Source organism: Delphinus delphis, chromosome 9 (assembly GCF_949987515.2).
Source record: "Delphinus delphis chromosome 9, mDelDel1.2, whole genome shotgun sequence".
NCBI lineage: Eukaryota > Metazoa > Chordata > Mammalia > Artiodactyla > Delphinidae > Delphinus > Delphinus delphis.
Genome location: NC_082691.1, coordinates 70,778,664 through 70,800,951, shown reverse-complemented (window position 1 = coordinate 70,800,951; position 22,288 = coordinate 70,778,664). Strand labels below are relative to the sequence as shown.

General features: G+C 36.2%; 1 protein-coding gene and 1 non-coding gene across 4 annotated transcripts in view; one reads left to right on the top strand and one right to left on the bottom strand.

Moving 5' to 3' along the window:
• Positions 1–1,960: 1,960 nt before the first annotated feature.
• The window catches only part of IFRD1 (interferon related developmental regulator 1), a 46,254-nt gene continuing 25,926 nt past the window's right edge, over positions 1,961–22,288 (bottom strand). Inside the window, exons 4-12 of one of the 3 annotated variants that reach the window (XM_060020748.1) lie at positions 21,451–21,575; positions 19,294–19,451; positions 16,139–16,189; positions 15,878–16,056; positions 15,680–15,788; positions 5,939–6,073; positions 5,312–5,440; positions 4,774–4,869; positions 1,969–2,923 (exon numbers count right to left, since the gene is read on the bottom strand). In XM_060020748.1, the coding sequence (XP_059876731.1) occupies positions 2,834–2,923; positions 4,774–4,869; positions 5,312–5,440; positions 5,939–6,073; positions 15,680–15,788; positions 15,878–16,056; positions 16,139–16,189; positions 19,294–19,451; positions 21,451–21,575 (1,072 nt within the window). In that variant the 3' untranslated portion in view covers positions 1,969–2,833. Of the gene's footprint in view, positions 2,924–4,773; positions 4,870–5,311; positions 5,441–5,938; positions 6,074–15,679; positions 15,789–15,877; positions 16,057–16,138; positions 16,190–19,293; positions 19,452–21,450; positions 21,576–22,288 lie in introns of all 3 variants that reach the window. The other 2 variants (XM_060020750.1, XM_060020749.1) reach the window with 2 other exon arrangements.
• On the top strand, positions 10,830–10,936 carry LOC132431408 (U6 spliceosomal RNA). Its single transcript, XR_009520715.1, has one exon. It is a non-coding gene; the product is annotated as a U6 spliceosomal RNA (small nuclear RNA).

Sequence of the window (22,288 nt, the reverse complement as noted above, 5' to 3'; positions counted from 1 at the left end):
TTACTGCCCTGAAGAAAACTCAAGCATTCTTTCACATTGAATCCCCAGTTATCCTGTCTAGCAACTACCCATCAATTTGACAAAAAAAGGCACCCGTCTATATAAATTTAATATACAAATTAACACTTGTTTATATCTTCTTCCTCCTAAAATCCCAGTAAAAAGGCAGAATAAAAATTATAAAACCACAAGTATAAAAATAGGAGGAAACAACATTGAGCAAGATTTCAACAAATGTATCAAACATGGGAAGGAGAGAGTGGTTGGTACCTGCCTTAGCAGACCTCCGGAGGACCATCACTGCTGAGTGAGGTGACAGACCCTGCAGAATTCAGGCAGGCTCAGGAACTGGAGGCAAAAGTGAAGTATGGAGCTAAACACAGGCAGGTAATTTCACGTTAGCTGAAAATATAATGCAATAAGAAGACTGGAAAACCATGTTACAGAAATCTCCCAAGAAAAAGAAATAAGGCCAGACACTCAACCCAGCAGCTCTAGCATCTCATGGGAGTTCCAGATCAAAAAGTGTATGTGTGTGTGAAGGGGGAGGGGAGGTCAAGAACTTAGTATTTTCCAGACTGCCAGAGTCCACCAAAGCACAGTACCACCCGCTTTTAGAACAGTACAGATTCAAAGAACAAAAGAAAAAGAAACAAATCAGAAATTAAAATCCCATCAGATATCACAGCAACACTTTAATTAGAATAGAGCAATGCCTTCAAAATCCTGAATTTGGTTTTCTACCTAGAATTTTATATATCAAGCCAAAGTATCTGTCAGACATTTAAAGTCTCACTTCCAGAAGTTACTGAAGGAAGTGTTCCACTTTAACAGGAAAGTAACCTAATAACGAACACAGGGGGTCCAGGAGATGTGTAATCCAACTCGCGAGAGGAAAACAAATCCCAGGATGATGAAGTCTCAGGAAACAGCTGTATACTAAGATGAGAGAGAAGTTAGTCTAGACTGAAACAAGTACTCTGTTCGGCTTTGACCATGTGGAAGGTAGATTAAAGAAGAATTTTACAAATTTACTTGGGACTATTTTGGAAAAGTTAGCGATATGTGTGTAAAACCAAGACAAGATGTCCTATGAGAATGGAAATGTAAGCATAGTAAACCATCTAGTTCGGAAATGAACAGAAATATGGTCACTATAATGCAAACGATGCTAATTTAACCAAAAAAAACAAACAAAAAACCAAAACAAAATGGGAGAAGGGAAAAGTAAAAAGGCAGAAATCTTCACCTATCGAATAAAGAAATAGCTGTGTAAGCATACTACTTAGAAATCTGAAACCAAGGTGCTAGGAAAAAAAAACTATAAAGGCTGAAATGAAATGCCTCCTGAGAAATGGGAAAGGATAGCACAGGGAGCTAACTTCCTTATAAGCCTTGAAATACTATTATATTATGTGTGTATATATATATATATATATATATATATAACTTTAATAAAAATAAAAATTCATTAATATTTTAAAATATACATATATGAAATTGAAATTTTAGAAAAAAAATATTATTTGCAATCTCTTCTCCATGGTTCTAACCTACTTGGAATATAAAGAGGTGACAACACACAATGCCAGGTTCGAGATTCCAAGTCTGTTTTCCATTGCACTGTTTCTGAGGGATGGAACTCATACTCCCAGAAGCAATAGTGGTTGCACAGGCCGGCCAATGATTTTCAATGAAGAGGGCACATCAGACCTTCCAGAAGAGGTTGAAGATGTGGCAGAGAGATGCTAGTTTAGAAAAAATACCTCTATGTTGGTCCTTATCTACATGCTTCCCCACCCCTCATCACTATTTTCTGCATTAATATAAAGAAATAAATCTATGAATTCTAAACTGCAGGTATTACTTGTGCAATGTAATTTTAATATAAAGTTTAATAATAACAAAACCCTAATACATTGTCAAAATGCTCACAACTTCCCATAAAGTAAAAAAATCACCCCATGGGCAACCAAGCAGCACTAGTCTTAATAGCTGGAAGGCCAATGATATATTGCTATAGTTTTTCATTTATTTTCATGTTTCCAAATATACAAAGCAAGTTCTGTTTCACTCTCTCCCTACCCCATTTCATCACTTTGAACTCTGAACTTCAAACCCATAAATGTTCCTCTATTAAAAAAGAAGCACTTTTAGTGTGAAAAGATCTTTATTTCAAAATAAAGGGCACAAGGTCTTACACAGCAGATAAAATTAGTGTTACTGCCCTCAGAGGTCAAGGCTAGCAAATTTTCTGGCATATACAAATTCATTATGAATAACAGATGGACTGAATGGCCTGTAAGTGCAGCTGTAAGGTCTCATGGTATAATTCCCTTTGTTGATCCCAGTAACAAAATTATTAGGTTCCATTTAAAATTGAAAATAATAGCAGCTTTTCCAGAAGATCTAGCTCCCAAAATTATATCCAGAACTCATCTGTCTAAGATCTTAAGTTAAATATCTTGTATATCTATATCATTATAATCAATATTTCTGACAACCACAACGTAAGAAATTTAACCTCAGCTAATAGTTTTTCTCATCATGAAATCAAGTGAAATACTATATTTTTGCTCTCTTCATAAATAGAAAATGACCACACACTACAAACACTTTATTAATGTTTACTGATTATATATACAGAGAATATTCAATAACCAGAACTCACCAGTTGCAATACTACACATTAAATTATAATATAACCCCTACTACAAAAGCTATCTGTTGACCCAAGATAAAAAACTGTCTCTAGAGTTTAAATACATTAGAAATTTTTTTTTTTTTTTTTTTAAAAAGGGAAATTAGAAAGTGGTCTTCAAATGCTAAAAGCCTAGAAGAATTCTCCAACATCTGCTCTCTTATCTCGACATTTGCTTCGGGCTTTTGTTCGAGCTTTGAAGGCGGCAGAATTATATAAATGCTGAAATGAAGAAAAGGAAAATACAGGTGAGCCACTAAGGCTTCAGATATTCTTATAAAGTTAAAAAAAAAAGATAAATAAAAAAATCACAAAGGAAAGAAATGAACTAATTTGACTCTAGAAATATTTTAAACGTTTATAAGACAGACACAAAGAATGAGGGGGAAAATTAACACATTATAGTTCATGGCTATTCTATATGAAAAAAAATAGCCAAACATGTAAAATACCAAGAAAATTCCAGCCAAAAAATTTTTTTAAAGTATATAAACATTTACTCTGATCAAGGAAAAGACAAATCATGAATTAATGTGAACAAAATACTCAACTTTGCTGTTAATTAAAATAATAAGGGAAACTATCATAAGGTTTCATTCAAACTAACAAATTTTTAAAATTATAAAACCCAATGCTGTCAAATATGTGTGTAATAGCTACATGCTTTCATTCACCACTGAAAATAATTAAAAATGATAGAATTATTTTGGAAGGTAATTTGGCAATGCATAATAAAAATCATAATCAAGCCCTGTAGTCCCATGCAAGGATTTCTTCCAAGAAATAATTCAAAAGAGAAATTATGTAAAAATATTAGTATTTATTCAAAACAGTTTTAAAATACCCAACAATTATATGGCCATCAAAATGATCAAATGTAAAGATTCTTTACAATATACAATTAAACAATTCAGACCCACTAGGATGGCTATAATTTAAAACAAAAATAAAACCAAAAAAGTGTTGGTAGGGATGTCAAAATTTGAACTCTTATACTGCTAGTGGGAATGCAAAATGCACTACAGTCACTGTAGAAAACAATTTGGTGGTTCCTTAAAAAGTTAAACACAGAATTACCACGTAACCAAGCAACTCCACTCCTAGGCATACAACTAAAAGAATCAAAAACAGGTGCTCTAACAAAAACTTGTACATATATGTTCATAGCAGCACGATTTAAAAAGGGCAAAAAGTGGAAACAAGCCAAATGTCCACCAACTAACGAACAGATAAACATGTGGCATATCCACACAATGAAGGATTATTTGGCCACAAAAAGGACTGAAGTAATGACACGCTACAACATGGATGAACCTTGGCAACGCTATGCTAAATGAAAAAACCAGTCACAAAAGGTCACATTATATGATTCTATGTATATGAAATATCCAGAATAGGTAAATCCATAGATAGAACGCACATTAGTGACTGTCAGCAGCTGGGGGGAGAAGAGGGGAAGGGAATGGAGAATGAATACTTAATGGACATAAGGTTCCTTCTGAGGTGGTGAAAATGTTTGGAAACTAGATAGTGGTGACAGTTGTGCAACACTGTAAGTGTACTAAATGCCACTAAATTGTACAGTGTAGAATAGTTTTTTATGTTATGTGAATTTTACCTTAGTAAAAAAAATTAAAATATAAGGGTTTTTGAAATGTTAAATAAAAATATTAACCACTATTTAATGTTACAAACTCTCTGAGCACATTTGTTTCCTCATTTGTAAAATGAATCTGGTACTTACTAAGTTTAGGCTCAGTTATCTGATACGAAAGAAGCACTGTGTAAATATTTATCCTTAACTATATAAACTTCATAAGCAAAAGGAAACAAAAGATAAAAATAGCTTCTATGTTAATAGGATTATGGATAAAAATTTTTCATCATAACCCTCCATACTCTAAATGCAGTGAAGTTTCTATACTTTTAGTCCAGCTACTCTGTGTCCGAAACATCATAAGAACTAAAATCTCACAGACATAGGTAAATACCTATCACCTGGCAGAATCAAAGCTTTGGCTCCACTTTTCTTCTGTGCATTTAGTTCTATTGAAAACAAAAACCAAACCTACCCTTTCAAAACGAGAAATCTTCATTGTTTTAAGTGTTGCAGCATCAAGCATCACTGGGGGTCCAAGTTCAAAAACATTGCGAAGGAATTCATTTGACTTAAATAAAAGAGAAATGCAGTAAGTCTCAGTATTAAATATCAGCTCTTTTTTTTTAACTACATAAAGTGAAATCTGGTTAACAGAAGTTATGTATATGAATGTAAGTCACTTATTTTCTTTCTGTTTCTCGTAAGACCAAATGGTTTTCCAATGCCTTGAATTCAAGAAAGCTATGTCAAACTATCTGCTTCCCTACAAAGATATCAAGTGTTCCAACAGCTATATAGATGCTCCACTAGGCTTACACAATACAAAAACAAAAAGAAGAGTTTCATGTTTATTAAATTTAACTTTTAAAAATAAACTTGCTATTTTGCATATCATATGCTGAAAACATTCTGTATATTCAAACTAACTTCAAAAGCCAGTTAAGTAAGGTACATTTAAAACTCCTCCCTAATTTAAAAGCAAACATACAGAAAGGATGTCACCCACTCACCTGCAAGTGGTACTGCATCCCTGATCCAAGAACCTCCTTAAAGGTGTCATATGTATGTTTTTTGACCCAGCAATCAATATACATGCGTTCAGGACCAAATTTAACAGTTTCTGTTGGAAAATCCCGTTCCTGGCCAATAGAAGAACAACAATTGTAAGAGGAACCAACATGATCTAAAGAGATCCTACATAAACACAATTTCTAATTAGACATGTGTATGCTGAAATGAATAATGTGGTTTAAACCGATACCTCCATCCCTGAAATATGAATAGACTAGAAAGTGGAAGTACTATCCCACATATAAGCGTGTAGAATTTGCCTACTTGTGGTAGACTTAAAGACACAACTAAGTTTGGATAAATATTAACGGCAAAACCACCTTGTTGTGAATGTTTTTAAATTTCAAAAGCACTCAACAAACTGGTGAAAAGTCAGGTATTTGTACTGGTCTAGGATTGGCAGGGGCGGAGGGAGGGGAGGTTACAGGACAAGTCAGAAAGACAAGATATCCTCACAAGCCAGTGGTGAAATTGGGGGAAGCAGAAATCTAGGAAAGGTAGGGAAGATAAATGGGGTTTACAGACCAACCATCAAGGAGTATCTATTACAGCATTAAGTGGCCTACCTCTACCGCCCTAAGGATGTCTCTGAACACCGACCGCTGCTTTCTCTTGTCCACTTTGGCCCGGTGCTTAGTTCCATCTGTAGCCAAAGCCCTAAGCATCTGAGTCAAAGACTCCATGTCTTCGTAAAAAAAGTCCTGGTCAGAAAAAAAAATTTGGTTTTGTTTGTAGTTTGTTGTTTCTTTCCCCCCACCCTCTTCTAGAATTAACAAAAAACAGTCCACCTTGGAAATATCCAACAGGGTTACACAGAGCAACGCAAATCTTGGAGCTATTTAGAGATCTTCGCACAGATACACACATAGACACTTATTGTCATGCAAAAATTTAATCCAGAAATGTTGCCTACAAGATGATACACTACCACCAAACAATGAACATTCCTCTTCCAAGTATAACCAGATGCATTCAACCAATGCTTACTGTGTTCCTACTGTATTCAAGACATTACTGGGATTTCCAAGTTCAGTGATAGTCAGATACACATAAACCAATAGTTCAGTGATAGTCAGTGATAGTTCAGATACACAAGTTCAGTGATAGTCAGATACACATAAACCAATACAGCTTCTACCCCTGGCTCCCTAGTACCCAAAGCACATATTCCCAGAATTCCAAATATTCTTATTCCAAAAGGGCAAGCTATCAGTAATGCTTTTTAAAGCACCTAATTTCTAATTTATTGGCCATATTTCAAATAAGCAACCGAGTATTTACATCAGGTGCACAACTCAAGTGATTAAATTATTTAAGAAAGGAAGATATTTTAATCCCTTTTGGAGGGAAGCCACAAAATGTATTACTATTTGCTATGACCTTAAGTTGACCATGGGCTTCCTTTTTACAGTTTAAGTGGCTATACTTTGAAAGTCTCTTTATTTTGGGTGTTTTTACTCCCTGATTAAATTTTACAACCACATTAAACTAAAAGATTATTCCAAGTTCTTTAGCTGACCAAAACTAGAGCAGACACACATGAAAGCCAGAAGGTGACCCATCTCCAGTTCTAGTTATTAATGCCTATTTAAGATTTTTTGCATTGGTGGTAACACTTAACTTATTCTATTAAAACAAGCAGCTCAGACTTCCCTGGTGGCGCAGTGGGTAAGAATCCGCCTGCCAATGCAGGGGACACGGGTTCGATCCCTGGTCCAGGAAGATCCCTCATGCCATGGAGCAACTAAGCCCATGCGCCACAACTACTGAGCCTGCGCTCTAGAGCCCGAGAGCCATAACTACTGAGCGTGCACACCACAACTACTGAAGCCCGCACACCCTAGAGCCCGTGCGCTCTAGGGCCCGCATGCCACAACTACTGAGCCCGTATGCTGCACCTACTAAAGCCCGTGCACCTACAGTTCATGCTCCTCAACAAGAGAAGCCACCGCAATGAGAAGCCCGTGCACCACAACGAAGAGGAGCCCCCGCTCGCCGAAACTAGAGAAAGCCCACATGCAGCAACAAAGACCCAGCGCAGCCAAAGATAAAAACATAAAATAAGCAGCTCTTATTCTAGGCATTCTTCACACTGTATACATAATTGTTCAATCTCAACAAATATTATTTCTTTTAACGTCTAAAATGAAAAAAATTATTACACTCATGGAAAATAAGCTTGAAATTAACACATTCTTTTGTTTTTTTTAATTAATTTATTTATTTTTGGCTGCGTTAGGTCTTCATTGCTGTGCGCAGGCTTTCTCTAGTTGCGGCGAGCAGGGGCTACTCTTTGTTGCAGTGCCCGGGCTTCTCGTTGCGGTGGCTTCTCTTGTTGTGGAGCACAGGCTCTAGGTGCGCAGGCTCAGTAGTTGTGGCTCACGGGCTTAGTTGCTCCACGGCATGTGGGATCTTCCCGGACCATGGCTCGAACCCATGTCCCCTGCATTGGCAGGCAGATTCTTAACCACTATGACCAGGGAAGCCCCAGATATTCTTAATTTAAAGTATTTTCTCATTGTCAGTATTTTAGAGATTGTATATTCTTAACTGTTCTAACCAATGTTTTCTTCAAATGTTCTGATTCAGCTTCCTATGTCTGAGTTAGCTGGAAATAACATCTGTCAAGATTTTCATCTAGAAAAGCAGATACCAAAGCTGATAAGATGTGATTAAAACAGTCCAATGATACTTTGATCTGTATATTTAAATTCCAATAAATTTGATTCCATCATAAAAAAACGGGAATCATTTTACTGCTAGAAACAAATACATTTCAAGGACTGGAAGTTCTCTACTCATTTCATTGACTACTTGTTATTTTGTATTATTCTCAAAAATAAAATTTATGGAAGATTTTAAAAAATATATATGGGAGAATACACCAAAAATTAACAAGACTTTATGCATTACCTTAATTTGGTCTAAGAACTGGGAACTACTGCTAGTGGTCTCAACAATCTTACCTCCCAGCATACATCTGGCCATGTCTAAAGACATTTTTGGTTATCATCATCTGCCAGGAGGTGCTACTGGCCTCTAACGAGTAGAAGCTAGGGAAGCTGCTAAACATCCTGAAATGTACAAGACAGCGCCCCCTCCAACAACAAAAATTATCCAGCCCAACGTATCAACAGTGCTGAAGTTGAGAAACTCCATGGTAAATAATCTTAGCAATCAATAAAACTCAATCTAGTTTACAGAGTCTGAACCATTGAGTTGAATATAGTACTTGTGAAAATAAATATTAAGTACTGTAGGGAAATGTCTCCATAAAGTGCCTGTGCTTTAAAAAGAAAGAAAACATAAAATATAACAAAAATAGTCCATAAACAGCATCCAAAAGCCAATTTACTGAAGCTTGGGATAACTGCATAGTAAAACTTCACACTCAGGAACAAATGAAAAATGGGCTCCTAGAGGGACAAATACCTAACTCTTATCAATAATGAAAAGAAAATTGCATAGTCATTGCCACACAACGGGGTCAAAAGTCCTAGATCAGAACCTCAAGCCTACTACTCACTACACCAAGTTTTAAAAATTACAAATATGTTTCATCACCTGTAAAATGAAAATATCCACCACCCTCCCACCACATGATAGTTTTAAGGATTAAATAAGACAGGAAATATAAATTTGCCCAATAAATTATGAAGCATGAACTATTACATCAGTATTCTAGATTTAGAGGAATTTACATAGAATTGGACTTTTAAAAAATCAGTGTAGTAATTACAGCTATATGAGGAAGTTTATTGTCACACAAAACAGGTTTTGCAGTCAGAACATCTATGTTTGAATCACAAACATCCATTACTTAGACATATATAACCTTGGGCATAATTACATTAGCAATCTGTGTCTCAGGTCCTCTGATATAAAAAGGGGATAGTTAATACAACCCACATCTCACAGGTTTATTTAAGGCCTAAGTAAAATATATTTATATATTCTAAAAATATATAAAACACAGTACATAAACATCCATTATGCTACAGCTCTTTTATGATATAGCCTGTGTCAGTATAACAGTATAAATGCTTCAAACAGGTCAGCTAAAGATAATTATTTCATACTAAAATGACTATAAGTTAAATGGTTTCAAAGGCTGAGTGGCATTAGAATGAAATGAAACCACAGAAAACTTTTAGAAGAGTTTAAATACACAGGATGAGATGCTTAAGGTCACAAAAATCACCCCCCAAACTACTATTTCTATACAGAAGTTACTGGAGCACTGACTGTAAACAAAATGAAATAAGCTGGATCTTGCACAGCTGTCCTATGTGTTAAAAAATAATCCTAACAGGGAAGCCTAACATTAACACAGAATTTGATGTCTCCCCACTTCACTGCAAAGTGATGACTACTATTTCTAGAATGGTTTTATCTGACTCTACGCAACTACAAAGACTTTTATTCTTTTCATTCCCTGCTAATTGAGGCAGAATGTCTCCATCAGGGTATGGAGACATTTTTACATGAGTCACTTATCCTATAAACAAAGGCAAGAAATGAGAAGCACGTGGGGTTGTCCTTTCTGGAAATATAAAATCTAAGTGATTTAGGGCCTGGGGAGTGTGTTGTGAGCCTTCAAATCTTCTTTTCTTTGTTTCTGCTCTGTCTCTCTGTCCTGAAGCACTTCCCCTGTCAGCTTAGGTGGGGGATAGAGCAGGGAAAATTAGGGAAGGTTTGACTATACTACATTTTGATATATTTCCCTGAATCAGCATATCACATGGATCTCAGACCTATAATTCCACTCACTAAATAGTCCTTGTCTTAGTTTAAGTTACCCTAGAGAGCTCCTAAAAGGCCACTACTAGAGTACTAGTAAGAGGGAGGTAATACATGATTCAGTTAATAGTGCAGGAACTGCTACCACCTACACTGTACTTGGCATGTGTTCCCAAGAACCATATTAGGTAGTGACTATTACTATCTCCATTGTAAAGATATGGATACTGAGGCATACAGAAGTTGCCCAACATCATCAGGTAATAAGGGTGGAAGACAAAATTTGAACCCAGGCACAGCAGCTCCTAAGTACACTCTTTACCTGCTTGGTTACATGGCAGACACACAAAGTAAACTAAGGGAGCTCTCACAAACGAAGGATTACTAATTCTTCATATCAACTTTGAACAAATAGCTACTATTAATATTTCACCAACTCATTCTTTAAAACCCAACCTAAAAGCCAGCTCTTCAGAGAGATTTTTACTAAGTCTCCCAGGCTGATTTCATCACATAGTTAGATTTCCAGGTTAATAATAACACAAAATAATTAATGTTAGCAAAAGGCTCTGAATAATTTGATGCCACACTTGTGCTACAAAAACCTAATTTAAATCAACCTATGGTTTAACTAATTTTTTTGAACACCTTGTAACCACACTAACCCACCAGCAGACACTCCCCTCCTTTCAAAAAACTTAACAAAAATAGCAAAGAGTGCTCGTTTCGGCAGCACATACACTAAAATTGGAACGATACAGAGAAGATTAGCATGGCCCCTGCACAAGGATGACATGCAAATTCGTGAAGCATTCCATATTTTAAATCATAAAGATCAGATCAGAAACAAATGAAAAAAAATGAAGGAAACGATAGCAAAGATCAATAAAACTAAAAGCTGGTTCTTTGAGAAGATAAACAAAATTGATAAACCATTAGCCAGACTCAACAAGAAAAAAAGGGAGGAGACTCAAATCAATAGAATTAGAAATGAAAAAGGAGAGGTAACAACTGACACTGCAGAAATACAAAGGATCACGAGAGATTACTACAAGCAACTACATGCCGATAAAATGGACAACCTGGAAGAAATGGACAAATTCTTAGAAAATCACAACCTTCCAAGACTGAACCAGGAAGAAATAGAAAATATAAAACAGACCAATCACAAGCACTGAAGTTGAGACTGTGATGAAAAATCTTCCAACAAACGAAAGCTCAGAACCCGATGGCTTCAAAGGCGAAATCTATCAAACATTTAGAGAAGAGCTAACACCTATGCTTCTCAAACTCTTCCAAAATAAAGCAGAGGGAGGAACACTCCCAAACTCATTCTAAGAGGCCACCATCACCCTGATACCAAAACCAGACAAGGATGTCACAAAGAAAGAAAACTACAGGCCAATATCACTGATGAACATAGATGCAAAAATCCTCAACAAAATACTAGCAAACAGAATCCAACAGCACATTAAAAGGATCATACACTATGATCAAGTGGGGTTTATCCCAGGAGTGCAAGAATTCTTCAATATATGCAAATCAATCAATGTGATACACCGTATTAACAACTTGAAGGAGAAAAACCATATGATCATCTCAATAGATGCAGAGAAAGCTTTCGACAAAATTCAACACCGATTTATGATAAAAATCCTCCATAAAATAGGCACAGAGGGAACTTTCCTCAACATAATAAAGGCCATATATGACAAACCCACAGCCAGTATCATCCTCAATGGTGAAAAACCGAAACCATTTCCACTAAGATCAGGAACAAAACAAGGTTGCCCACTCTCACCACTCTTATTCAACATAGTTTTGGAAGTTTTAGCCACAGCAATCAGAGAAGAAAAAGAAATAAAGGAAATAAAATCCAAATCGGAAAAGAAGAAATAAAGCTGTCACTGTTTGCAGATGACATGACACTATATACAGAGAATCCTGAAGATGCTACCAGAAAACTACTAGAGCTAATCAATGAATTTGGTAAAGTAGCAGGATATAAAATTAATGCACAGAAATCTCTTGCATTCCTATACACTAATGATGAAAAATCTGAAAGTAAAATTAAGAAAACACTCCCATTTACCATTGCAACAAAAAGAATAAAATATCTAGGAATAAACCTACCTAAGGAGACAAAAGACCTGTATGCAGAAAATTATAAGACACTGTTCAAAGAAATTAAAGGTGATACAAATAGATGGAGAGATACACCATGTTCTTGGATTGGAAGAATCAACATTGTGAAAATGACTATACTTCCCAAAGAAATCTACAGATTCAGTGCAATCCCTATCAAACTACCACTGGCATTTTTCACAGAACTAGAACAAAAAATTTCACAATTTGTATGGAAACACAAAAGACCTTGAGAAAGAAAAACGGAGCTGGAGGAATCAGGCTCCCTGACTTCAGACTATACTACTAAGCTACAGTTAAACAAGACAGTATGGTACTGGCACAAAACAGAAATATAGATCAATGGAACAGGATAGAAAGCCCAGAGATAAACCCACGCACATATGGTCACCTTATCTTTGATAAAGAAGCCAAGACTATACAAAGGAGAAAAGACAGCCTCTCCAATAAGTGGTGCTGGGAAAATTGGACAGCTACATGTAAAAGAATGAAATTAGAACACTCCCTAACACCATACACAGAAATAAACTCAAAATGGATTAAAGACCTACATGTAAGTCCAGATACCATCAAACTCTTAGAGGAAAACATAGGCAGAGAACACTCTATGACATAAATCACAGCAAGATCCTTTTTGACCTACCTCTTAGAGAAATGGAAATAGAAACAAAAATAAACAAATGGGACCTAATGAAACCTCAAAGCTTTTGCACAGCAAAGGAAACCATAAACAAGATGAAAAGACAATCTTCAGGATGGGAGAAAATATTTGCAAATGAAGCAACTGACAAAGGATTAATCTCCAAAACATACAAGCAATTCATGCAGCTCAATATCAAGAAAACAAACAACCCAATCCAAAAATGGGCAGACCTAAATAGACATTTCTCCAAAGAAGATATACAGACTGCCAACAAACACATGAAAGAATGCTCAACACCATTAATCATTAGAGAAATTCAAATCAAAGCTACAATGAGATATCGTCTCACACCGGTCTGAATGCCCATCATCAAAAAATCTACAAACAATAAATGCTGGAGATGCTGTGAAGAAAAGGGAACCCTCTTGCACTGTTGGTGGGAATGTAAATTGATACAGTCGCTATGGAGAACAGTATGGAGGTTCCTTAAAAAACTAAAAATAGAACTACCATATGACCCTGCAATCCCACTACTGGGCATATACCCTGAGAAAACCATAATTCAAAAAGAGTCAGGTACCAAAATGTTCGTTGCAGCTCTATTTACAATAGCCAGGACATGGAAGCAACCTAAGTGTCCATCAACAGATGACTGGATAAAGAAGATGTGGTACATATACACAATGGAATATTACTCAGCCATAAAAAGGAACGAAACGGAGTTATTTGTAGTGAGGTGGATGGACCTAGAGACTGTCATAGAGTGAAGTAAGTCAGAAAGAGAAAAACAAATACCGTATGCTAACACATATATATGGAATCTAAAAAAAAAGAAGAAAAAAAAAGAAAATGGTCCAAAGAACCTAGGGGCAAGACAGGAGTAAAGATGCAGACCTACTAGAGAATGGACTTGAGGGTACAGGGAGGGGGAAGGGTATGCTGGGACAAAGTGACAGAGTGGCATGGACACATATACACTACCAAACGTAAAATAGATAGCTAGTGGGAAGCAGCCGCATAGCACAGGGAGATCAGCTCGGTGGTTTGTGACCACCTAGAGGGGTGGAATAGGGAGGGTGGGAGGGAGGGAGACACAAGAGGGAAGAGATATGGGGACATATGTATATGTATAACTGATTCACTTTGTTATAAAGCAGAAACTGATACAACATTGTAAAGCAATTATACTCTAATAAAGATGTTAGAAAAAAAATCACAATGAGGAATCACCTCAAACCTATTAGGATAGCTATCATCATAAAGACAAGAGATAACAAATACTGGTGAGGATGTGGAGAAAAGGGAACACTTGTGCACTGTTATTGGGAATGTAAATTGGTGCAGGTACTTTGGAAAATAGTATGGATGTTCCTCAAAAAATTCAAAATAAAATTCCTAGTGCAAAAAAAAAAAAAAACAAAAAGCAAACAAAACACTAGGTTGTTTTATAACACAGTTCATTTTTGTCTTTGACAAGGACTTCAGTCAAATTAAATACATCTGGATGAGTTCTCCTGGCTATCATATATTATTTATTAAGTCAGATAATGTAAGATATGCAGGTAATAATATATTTACATTTATGCAAATTTAAACAAATCAACACATATACTTTAAACTGCATCATTAGTTCACTTTTAAGATGCATTTCAAAGGAAAAAGAAAAGAATTTACCATTTCTAGTCAGTAGAGGAATACAAGATTAAAAATGGGGACATCTGGCTTCTGTGCCTTGAGGTTAAGGAGCCATTAAGTAGCTCAATAAAATTAAATGGATTGCTAAACTTCAGTCTTCTAATTTCTCACATAAGGAGACTCATTAGCTACTGACAGCATTAATAACTTACTTTTACCTCGTACCTGCTCTCTTTCAAAGTAAGGAGGGATGTGGGGGGCAACGAAACACAGGCCTAGAATGGAATGTGAATAAGCAAGGCAACCCAGAACACGTATTAATCTTATTTAGAATTATCCACTGTTAAATAACTTCTTTAATTGCAGACAAAGTTTCATTCCAGAAATAGTCTTTCTCCTTAAATTAAGAAGTAGCTAGTAAGTAACCCAAGATTCACAGCAGAGGTCACAAACCAGGGTGACCAAATGTCCCATACAGCCTAAGACAAAGGGTTTCCTAGAACACAGGACTTTTCAGTGCTAAACTTGGAATACCATCAGGATGGTGGATCACCTATTGGTCACCTATCACAAACTCAAATACCTTCAAAAGCCAAACTGTGGTTTAAAAAAAAAAACAACTATGAGTCGACAGTGGTAGAGAACTGCAAAGCACATGTCCCAGAGTAATGGGCTATGTTTATTTCCATCTTTGGCTTAAAAGTTAAACCTAACAGTACTAAACTCATCTGACTTAATCCCAAACCTATGTTGACCTAATATTTCATCCATTTGTCCAACATTTATTATAAAGCATCCATGCATGAATTACCTTAATGTGTCTGATGTCTGAGAAATCCTAGCAGATCCAAAAGATTATACGGGACAACTCTCTCCATGAGTAATAAGAGTGTACCTAAACTTCAGTTCTGTAGGCAGCAACAATCAAATATAATGAACTACACTTAAATATTGCTCTACCAACCCCTATTGATTTATGCTCTTAAAAGTATTACATCACCACTGCCAAGAAGCAGAACGATCGATCACTAGGTTCTCAGTGGGCCATGCTCTAAAGTTACAATCCACTTCTTAATTGTGAGGATTATGATGGAATAATGGTCCTTGTGATGCAAGCTTTTTGTTTCACCTATCAGATACTTACACTCTCTATTCCTCTGGCCAATTCAAACAGAAGTGCCAGAGATTCACCAGCAGCTATTCTCATGTTTACATCATCAGAAGAGAGGAGGCTTGGAAGTTTATGGAAATGCCTAGAAAATAGTCAGTCATTATTATGTGAACACAACTGATTATGTCAATAAATGCTGATTTTATAAAGTAAGAAACTAAAAATACATACACCTCAAGCTTTTTCTTCACTTCATTGATTGGGCATATGGTCAGTAATAATGTCCACACGAGAAGTGAGCTGATATGAAGCGCTGTAGTAGGGGTGCTGCAGACAACATTAGTGTCGTTCTCTTTGAGATAGGACTTGGTGAAGATATTTTCCAAACACTGCAGAGTTGAATACAGCTCCTAATGCATAAGAACAGGAAATAAGATACCACCTTAAATGAGAAATGTGCAAACAACTGGATTCAAAAGGTTGTCTACTTACAGTAATGTCATCTGTGGCAATAAAACAGCAAACAGCAAAGCAAGTTGCACACTAAAAAAAGCAAAACAAAAACAGACATTAATGTTTGCCATTTTCTTATTAATTCTACATCTTCCTGCTTTTATAATTCAATGTGAAAAATTTCTCAACCACATGACTACATTAGGTCCCAAGTACAGTATTAAAAAGAAAGAAAGAATATAAGGTCAAAAGTTAAGGGAAGTGGATTTTGGCTAAAAGCCACTAAGGTCTGCTACTAAACTCAGAGTATGACTTTAGGAAAGTTACTCCATTTCTCTCAGATTTTCCTTCATTAATCTAGCAGATCATTTCAAACTTCAACTCAAAGACAGAGATGAAGTGTGGACATTTGAGATAAAGAAACCTACTCTATTAAAAACCTTTAAAACACAAATCTCAAAAAATTTAAATAGCTGTCCTCAAACTTCCGACTTAAAGAAGGATCTCATTAACTCAGATTTTACTTATTTTGGAATATGTTGAAAAGAGGTTGGGAATCCTATAATTGTTTATTTTGCGGGGGGGGGATGCTAAACGAGTGAGTACACAGTCCAAGATTACCAAGGTAATCTTTTTTTTTTTTCTTTTTACGAGGGCCTCTCACTGTTGTGGCCTCTCTCGCTGCGGAGCATAGGCTCCGGACGCGCAGGCTCAGCGGCCATGGCTCATGGGCCCAGCGGCTCCGCGGCATGTGGGATCTTCCCAGACCGGGGCACGAACCTGTGTCCCCTGCATCGGCAAGCGGACTCTCAACAGCTGCGCCACCAGGAAAGCTCCCCAAGGTAATCTTACTTAATAAAACAGAATCAGAATATCTATATACAATCTACCTGCAACATAAATAGGAGCCATGAATTCTCAGAACACTGTTCTAACAAATTAATCATATAAAAAACAGAATCTGAGGGCTTCCCTGGTGGCGCAGTGGTTGAGAGTCCGCCTGCCTATGCAGGGGACACGGGTTCGTGCCCCGGTCCGGGAGGGTCCCACATGCCGCAGAGCAGCTGGGCCCATGAGCCATGGCCGCTGAGCCTGCGCGTCCAGAGCCTGTGCTCCGCAGCGGGAGGGGCCCCAACAGTGAGAGGCCCGCATACCGCAAAAAAAAAAAAAAAAAAAACAGAATTTGAAATTCGTAAGGCTTTATTATTCTTCATTTCCCTTTTCCCCATACGTTATTACTAAAATTCCCTCATGTTGTTCCAAGTACCATTAAAGCTTAAAGCTTAAGTCTTTAAAGTCATCATTCATATGCCCAGGTTTCAGCTAGTTCTGTTCCAGTAATATGAGGACACTTGTAATATTAATCTGCTTGGTGTCACTGTTTTATTTTCATTAGTTTATCCTGGTAAAAATTGGACATTGTTAAAATTCAAAAGTAGCCTATGCATTATTCTTAGTAAAGAAAAATTTCAATCTATCATCCCTTCTCCTAAGTAAGCAGCAGAAGCAAGGCCACATCTCTCCTTCTGATTACTAAGAGAAATGGCAGATTAAAAATTAGGACTGTCTACGTTTAATAAAGATTCCTTCTGCTAATATGCAGAAGAATGCTAGTTTATTTTTTATTTTAATTCACAGAAAGAGTGAGAAGGATTAATAAAGGGCCTTTAGATGACCACAACAAACTCACATGCAACCAAAATTAAGTGATCACCTCAAATATCTAATCAATAGTGTTTTCTGTCAAACATTTCAAATACCCCTATACTCCTGCACAATTTAAAAGTTGCATGAAACTACACAAAAAGGAAGAACAGAAAGGCAAAGAGCAAAAGCGTGATTAAATATTTTAGGGTTGCTAACTATTGGGGGGCAGAGATTCCTATAATGTCACCAAACTCCTATTCCTTTGCCTCTGGGAGAAAGAGCTAGACTATTCCCAGCAGCCATACAGTTGGTAAACCAAGGAACTCTTGGCAGAAGCGATGTGTCTCTGTCCTCTAGCTTTCCCCATCTAGCTACCATAGTTGCCATCTGAAAGGACCTAGAGGTAGGGCAGAGATGCAGGATGGATGCCTAGGGACCCTGCTGACTTGACTGGGCAGTGATATGAACAAGAAGTAAACTTTTATTAAGCCACTAAGACTTCAGGGTTTATCTGATACAAAGATTAATGTCATGTACCATAAGTAATACTAAAGAGGAAGCTAATTTGAATAATCAGTATGAAAAAGCTTTAAACTTAAAATGGTTCTCTTGTTAGGAAAACAGCTTAAGATTCAAATCCACTAAAATTAAATTTTTAAGATCTATTAAGACTCTTAAGATTCTTAAGATCCATAACATTCAAATCTTAAAATTCATTAAGGTTCAAATCCACTTTCTAAATCCACTACAACCACCTCATGTTTCTGTGAATAAAGCAAAACATGTTCATGTGATCATTTAAATCACTTACTAGCACACCAAAAACCAACAGCCAAAAACAAAACCCACAGTCTTAAGGTGTTGCAAGTGGTATATATCAATTAGAGAATGAAAGCTTTTCCAAACCCCAAAACCAGATGAATATTTCACAAGTCAGAGTTTCAGAGTTTCCTACATCTACCAAATCCACCTGTGTAACTACAGCATTCAGCTCTCTCATAAGGACTTTTAGGCCACAACAGCCAGAATTTTTTTAAGAAAACCACTCCACTACATTTCTTAGAATAAAAAATAACCACACAATAAACATTGTCAGGACCATTTCTTTAAGCTCCAATAAAAACTAGATCATCCTAAATAACTCAACATAGCACTGTATTTCATATCAGCAAATGATGTTCAATTTCAAAGATGTAGAAATCTTCTCTATACGGGATGCTCTATTGAGTCTCAGAAAATTTAAGAGGGCAATTGTCGTATTGAGCCTGCTCACTAAAATTAAAGACAAATGGGGGTGGTGGTGGGATGAATTGGGAGATTGGGATTGACATATACACACAAATATGGATAAAATAGAGAACTTATGAGAACCTGCTGTATAAATAAATAAAATAAATAAAATTCAAAAAACAAAGGGACAAATGAGAATAAAATGTTAATAAAAAACCTGCTATATTTTTTAAAGATGCTATTTTCCTAGATCATTCATCACAAGGTCTGGCTGTCATGCCTAGATAGATCTATAAATTTAAAAATCCTATACTTACAGTTTGCCTAGCCTGGATACTAGCTGTTCCATCACAAATTATTTTCTTCAGGATTGGTCCAAGAGTCTTTAAAACCTCTTCACTTTCAATTCCAGGGCCCAACTGAATACAGAGAACAGATGCTAATGCTGCAGCTGCACGCTGCTCATCACCTTTACCTATAAAACAAGCCACAATGCAACTATGACAAATCATTTTCAACAGACTTATTAAGGCAGCAATCTCTCAAATTTGTTCAATTTCAAAATAGCATCTACCAATTATGAAACTTGTAATATGCTCAAGGCTTTGACATAAGCGATAAATCTAGACCTCACTCAAATCCTAGATCTACCATGTATTAGCCAAATGATCTTCAACCAATTACTCTTATTCTCAAAACATTTCCTCATCTGTGAAATGGAGATTAACACCAATTTTAAGGGATTACTGTAACAGTTCAGCCAGATAATGCATTTCAAGCTGATCTGACCTTCCAAATCCTTCAGGTACTTATAGAATAGTGCTCAAGTAGCCCTTGAATTAATCTGACAAGCATTTCAGATGTACACAGCCCATGAGGTAAACTAAACTGTCAGGGCTTCCTCCACCAGTGTTTTTTTAATTTTTTTTTTAATAAATAAGGGATTCAAAATAAGGGATTCTTGGGAATTTCCTAGTGGTCCACTGGTTAGGACTCCGAGCTCTCATTGCCGAGAGCTCAGGTTCCATCCCTGGTCGGGGAACAAAAAATCCCACAAGCTGCATGGTACAGCCAAAAACTAAAAATATTAAAAAAATAAGGGATTCTTTAAAACTATAGAAAATACGTTAATATAAAGGTAAATGTAAGTTAACTCTTGAGAACTGTATACACCAAAGGATTTGGGCAAATTTTGAACTTAAGTTATTGTCTGATAAATTAAATATTTATGCAGGTTGTAAGAAATTTTTAAAGGTCACCTAGTCCAATTACCTTGTGGATACAGTTTCAATGTTAACACTTTTAACAAAGCCATTGTAATATCTCAAAAAAGTTGGCTCTGTTATCAACTATACCAGTAACAAGGTATATAACTTTAGACCAGTCTCCTGTTTCCTAGGCCTTTCTTTTTCCTATACAATGAGAGGTGGATTAGATCAAAGGTTTCCAAACACCCATTCTTGACAAAGCTTCCACCTGAAGCAAAATGAGAATAAGAACATAAAGCTAAGCACATTCAATTTAAAGGAACATGTGTGCTTCCTACACTTTTGGTACTAGAAATATTTTGTTGATAAAGTGATAATGATAGTTGAAGCTAATTATTTTCATAATGTTCTTACTTGGCAAAATAATTAAGCTGGCAGCCCCAAATCTTTTTAAATCTGGCAGCTCCTAAAATTGCAAGTTTGATAATACTAGACTTAATCTTTAAGGTCTCTCTTCATTCTTAAAAGTTCTATGATCATAAAAGTTCTACAATCATAATATGAATTCCAGAATCTCCATTACAAAGTTCTAGAATTCAAATATTCCAAGGGATATCCTGAAATGATGTCATTGACAGGTACGATTGATGTTTTAAATAAGAAAATGAGGTAGATAATTGATACTTTTTTAATTTTAGAAAAATGAAGTAGGATGGCTTATAAATAATACTTTTTGTTGACATCTGACACATGGTTTCAAGCCTTTTTTATATACAAAAGAATGGCAGGACTTCCCTGGTGGCGCAGTGGTTGAGAGTCCGCCTGCCGATGCCGGGGACGCGGGTTTGTGCCCCGGTCTGGGAAGATCCCACATGCAGCGGAGCGGCTGGGCCCGTGAGCCATGGCCGCTGAGTCTGCGCGTCCGGAGCCTGTGCTCCGCAAGGGGAGAGGCCACAACAGTGAGAGGCCCGCGTACCGCAAAAAAAAAAAAAAAAAAAAAAAAAAAAGAATGGCAAACACCTCTTCTGATACAACTAAAGTTGATAATCCACCCCAATCCTTCCTAGTTTCAAACTGTTTATTACATAAACAAAACAAAGCTAACAAGTTTGATTTTGAGTTCTAACAAGCCTGGCATATTCCCTGCCAATTACAAAGTTATAAGAGTGAGCCAGACTTCTAAGTGCTATTAACAAATATTACTGCACAGAAGGTAGCAAATTCCTTTTCAGTTCTGTGACTGTGACTCAAAAATATGGACATTACCTTTTTTCAGGCAGCGTTCAATGCTATCAGTTAAAGTCATTCTTCTTTCCAGAATAAATTCATAAAGCATCTTTGAAGCCAGTATATTTTTAATACCTTCAAGAGCTGCCTGCCTTGTCTTCGCACTATTTAAAACAAAATGTAAGAGAAAGAATATCTAATTGGAGTATACCATTGGTCAATGAGACTTTTAAAAACTTAGCTTACTTCCCTCTCAACTTTTTCTATTTATAGATTATTTAAAATCTAATTTTCATCAAGCTCTCACAGTTCTTCAACAATAATTTAATTTTCATCTACAACTCACCTTATTATACAAAAGATTTTAAGCTACTCTATATCATGTTTTCTGTTTATTAGTTCAATAACCACAATGTTAAATGACCACATAGAATTTTATACTTTCAATGTATAAGACATGTTCTCCTACATTACATATTCAAGTAAACTCAGACTTTTTTTAACACTACAGAAGTCTAGAGTTCTTGTTTGAATCTTCTGGGCTTTTTAATTCCATTTGTTTTAAGTTGGTTCTAGAGTTACTGTTAAGTAAGAAAACAATTTAGCTTCGATACTTTTCGAAGTTTAGTTATACTTTCTAGTTGAAGATTAACTTTTAATTCAACAAATCCACTTCAATTATCAAATACAGTTATGTCCCCTATGCTGAACGACGACTAATCTTAGGCTATTAATCTAAATTCTAGTGGCATGTTCCTATCTACTGATACATTAAAAGTCCAAAGGAATAAGAAACACTAAAATATACAAAGTAAACAAATCGAGCTTTAGAAAAACATAATGTTAAATGAAAGAACTGCACATATTTTAAATAAAA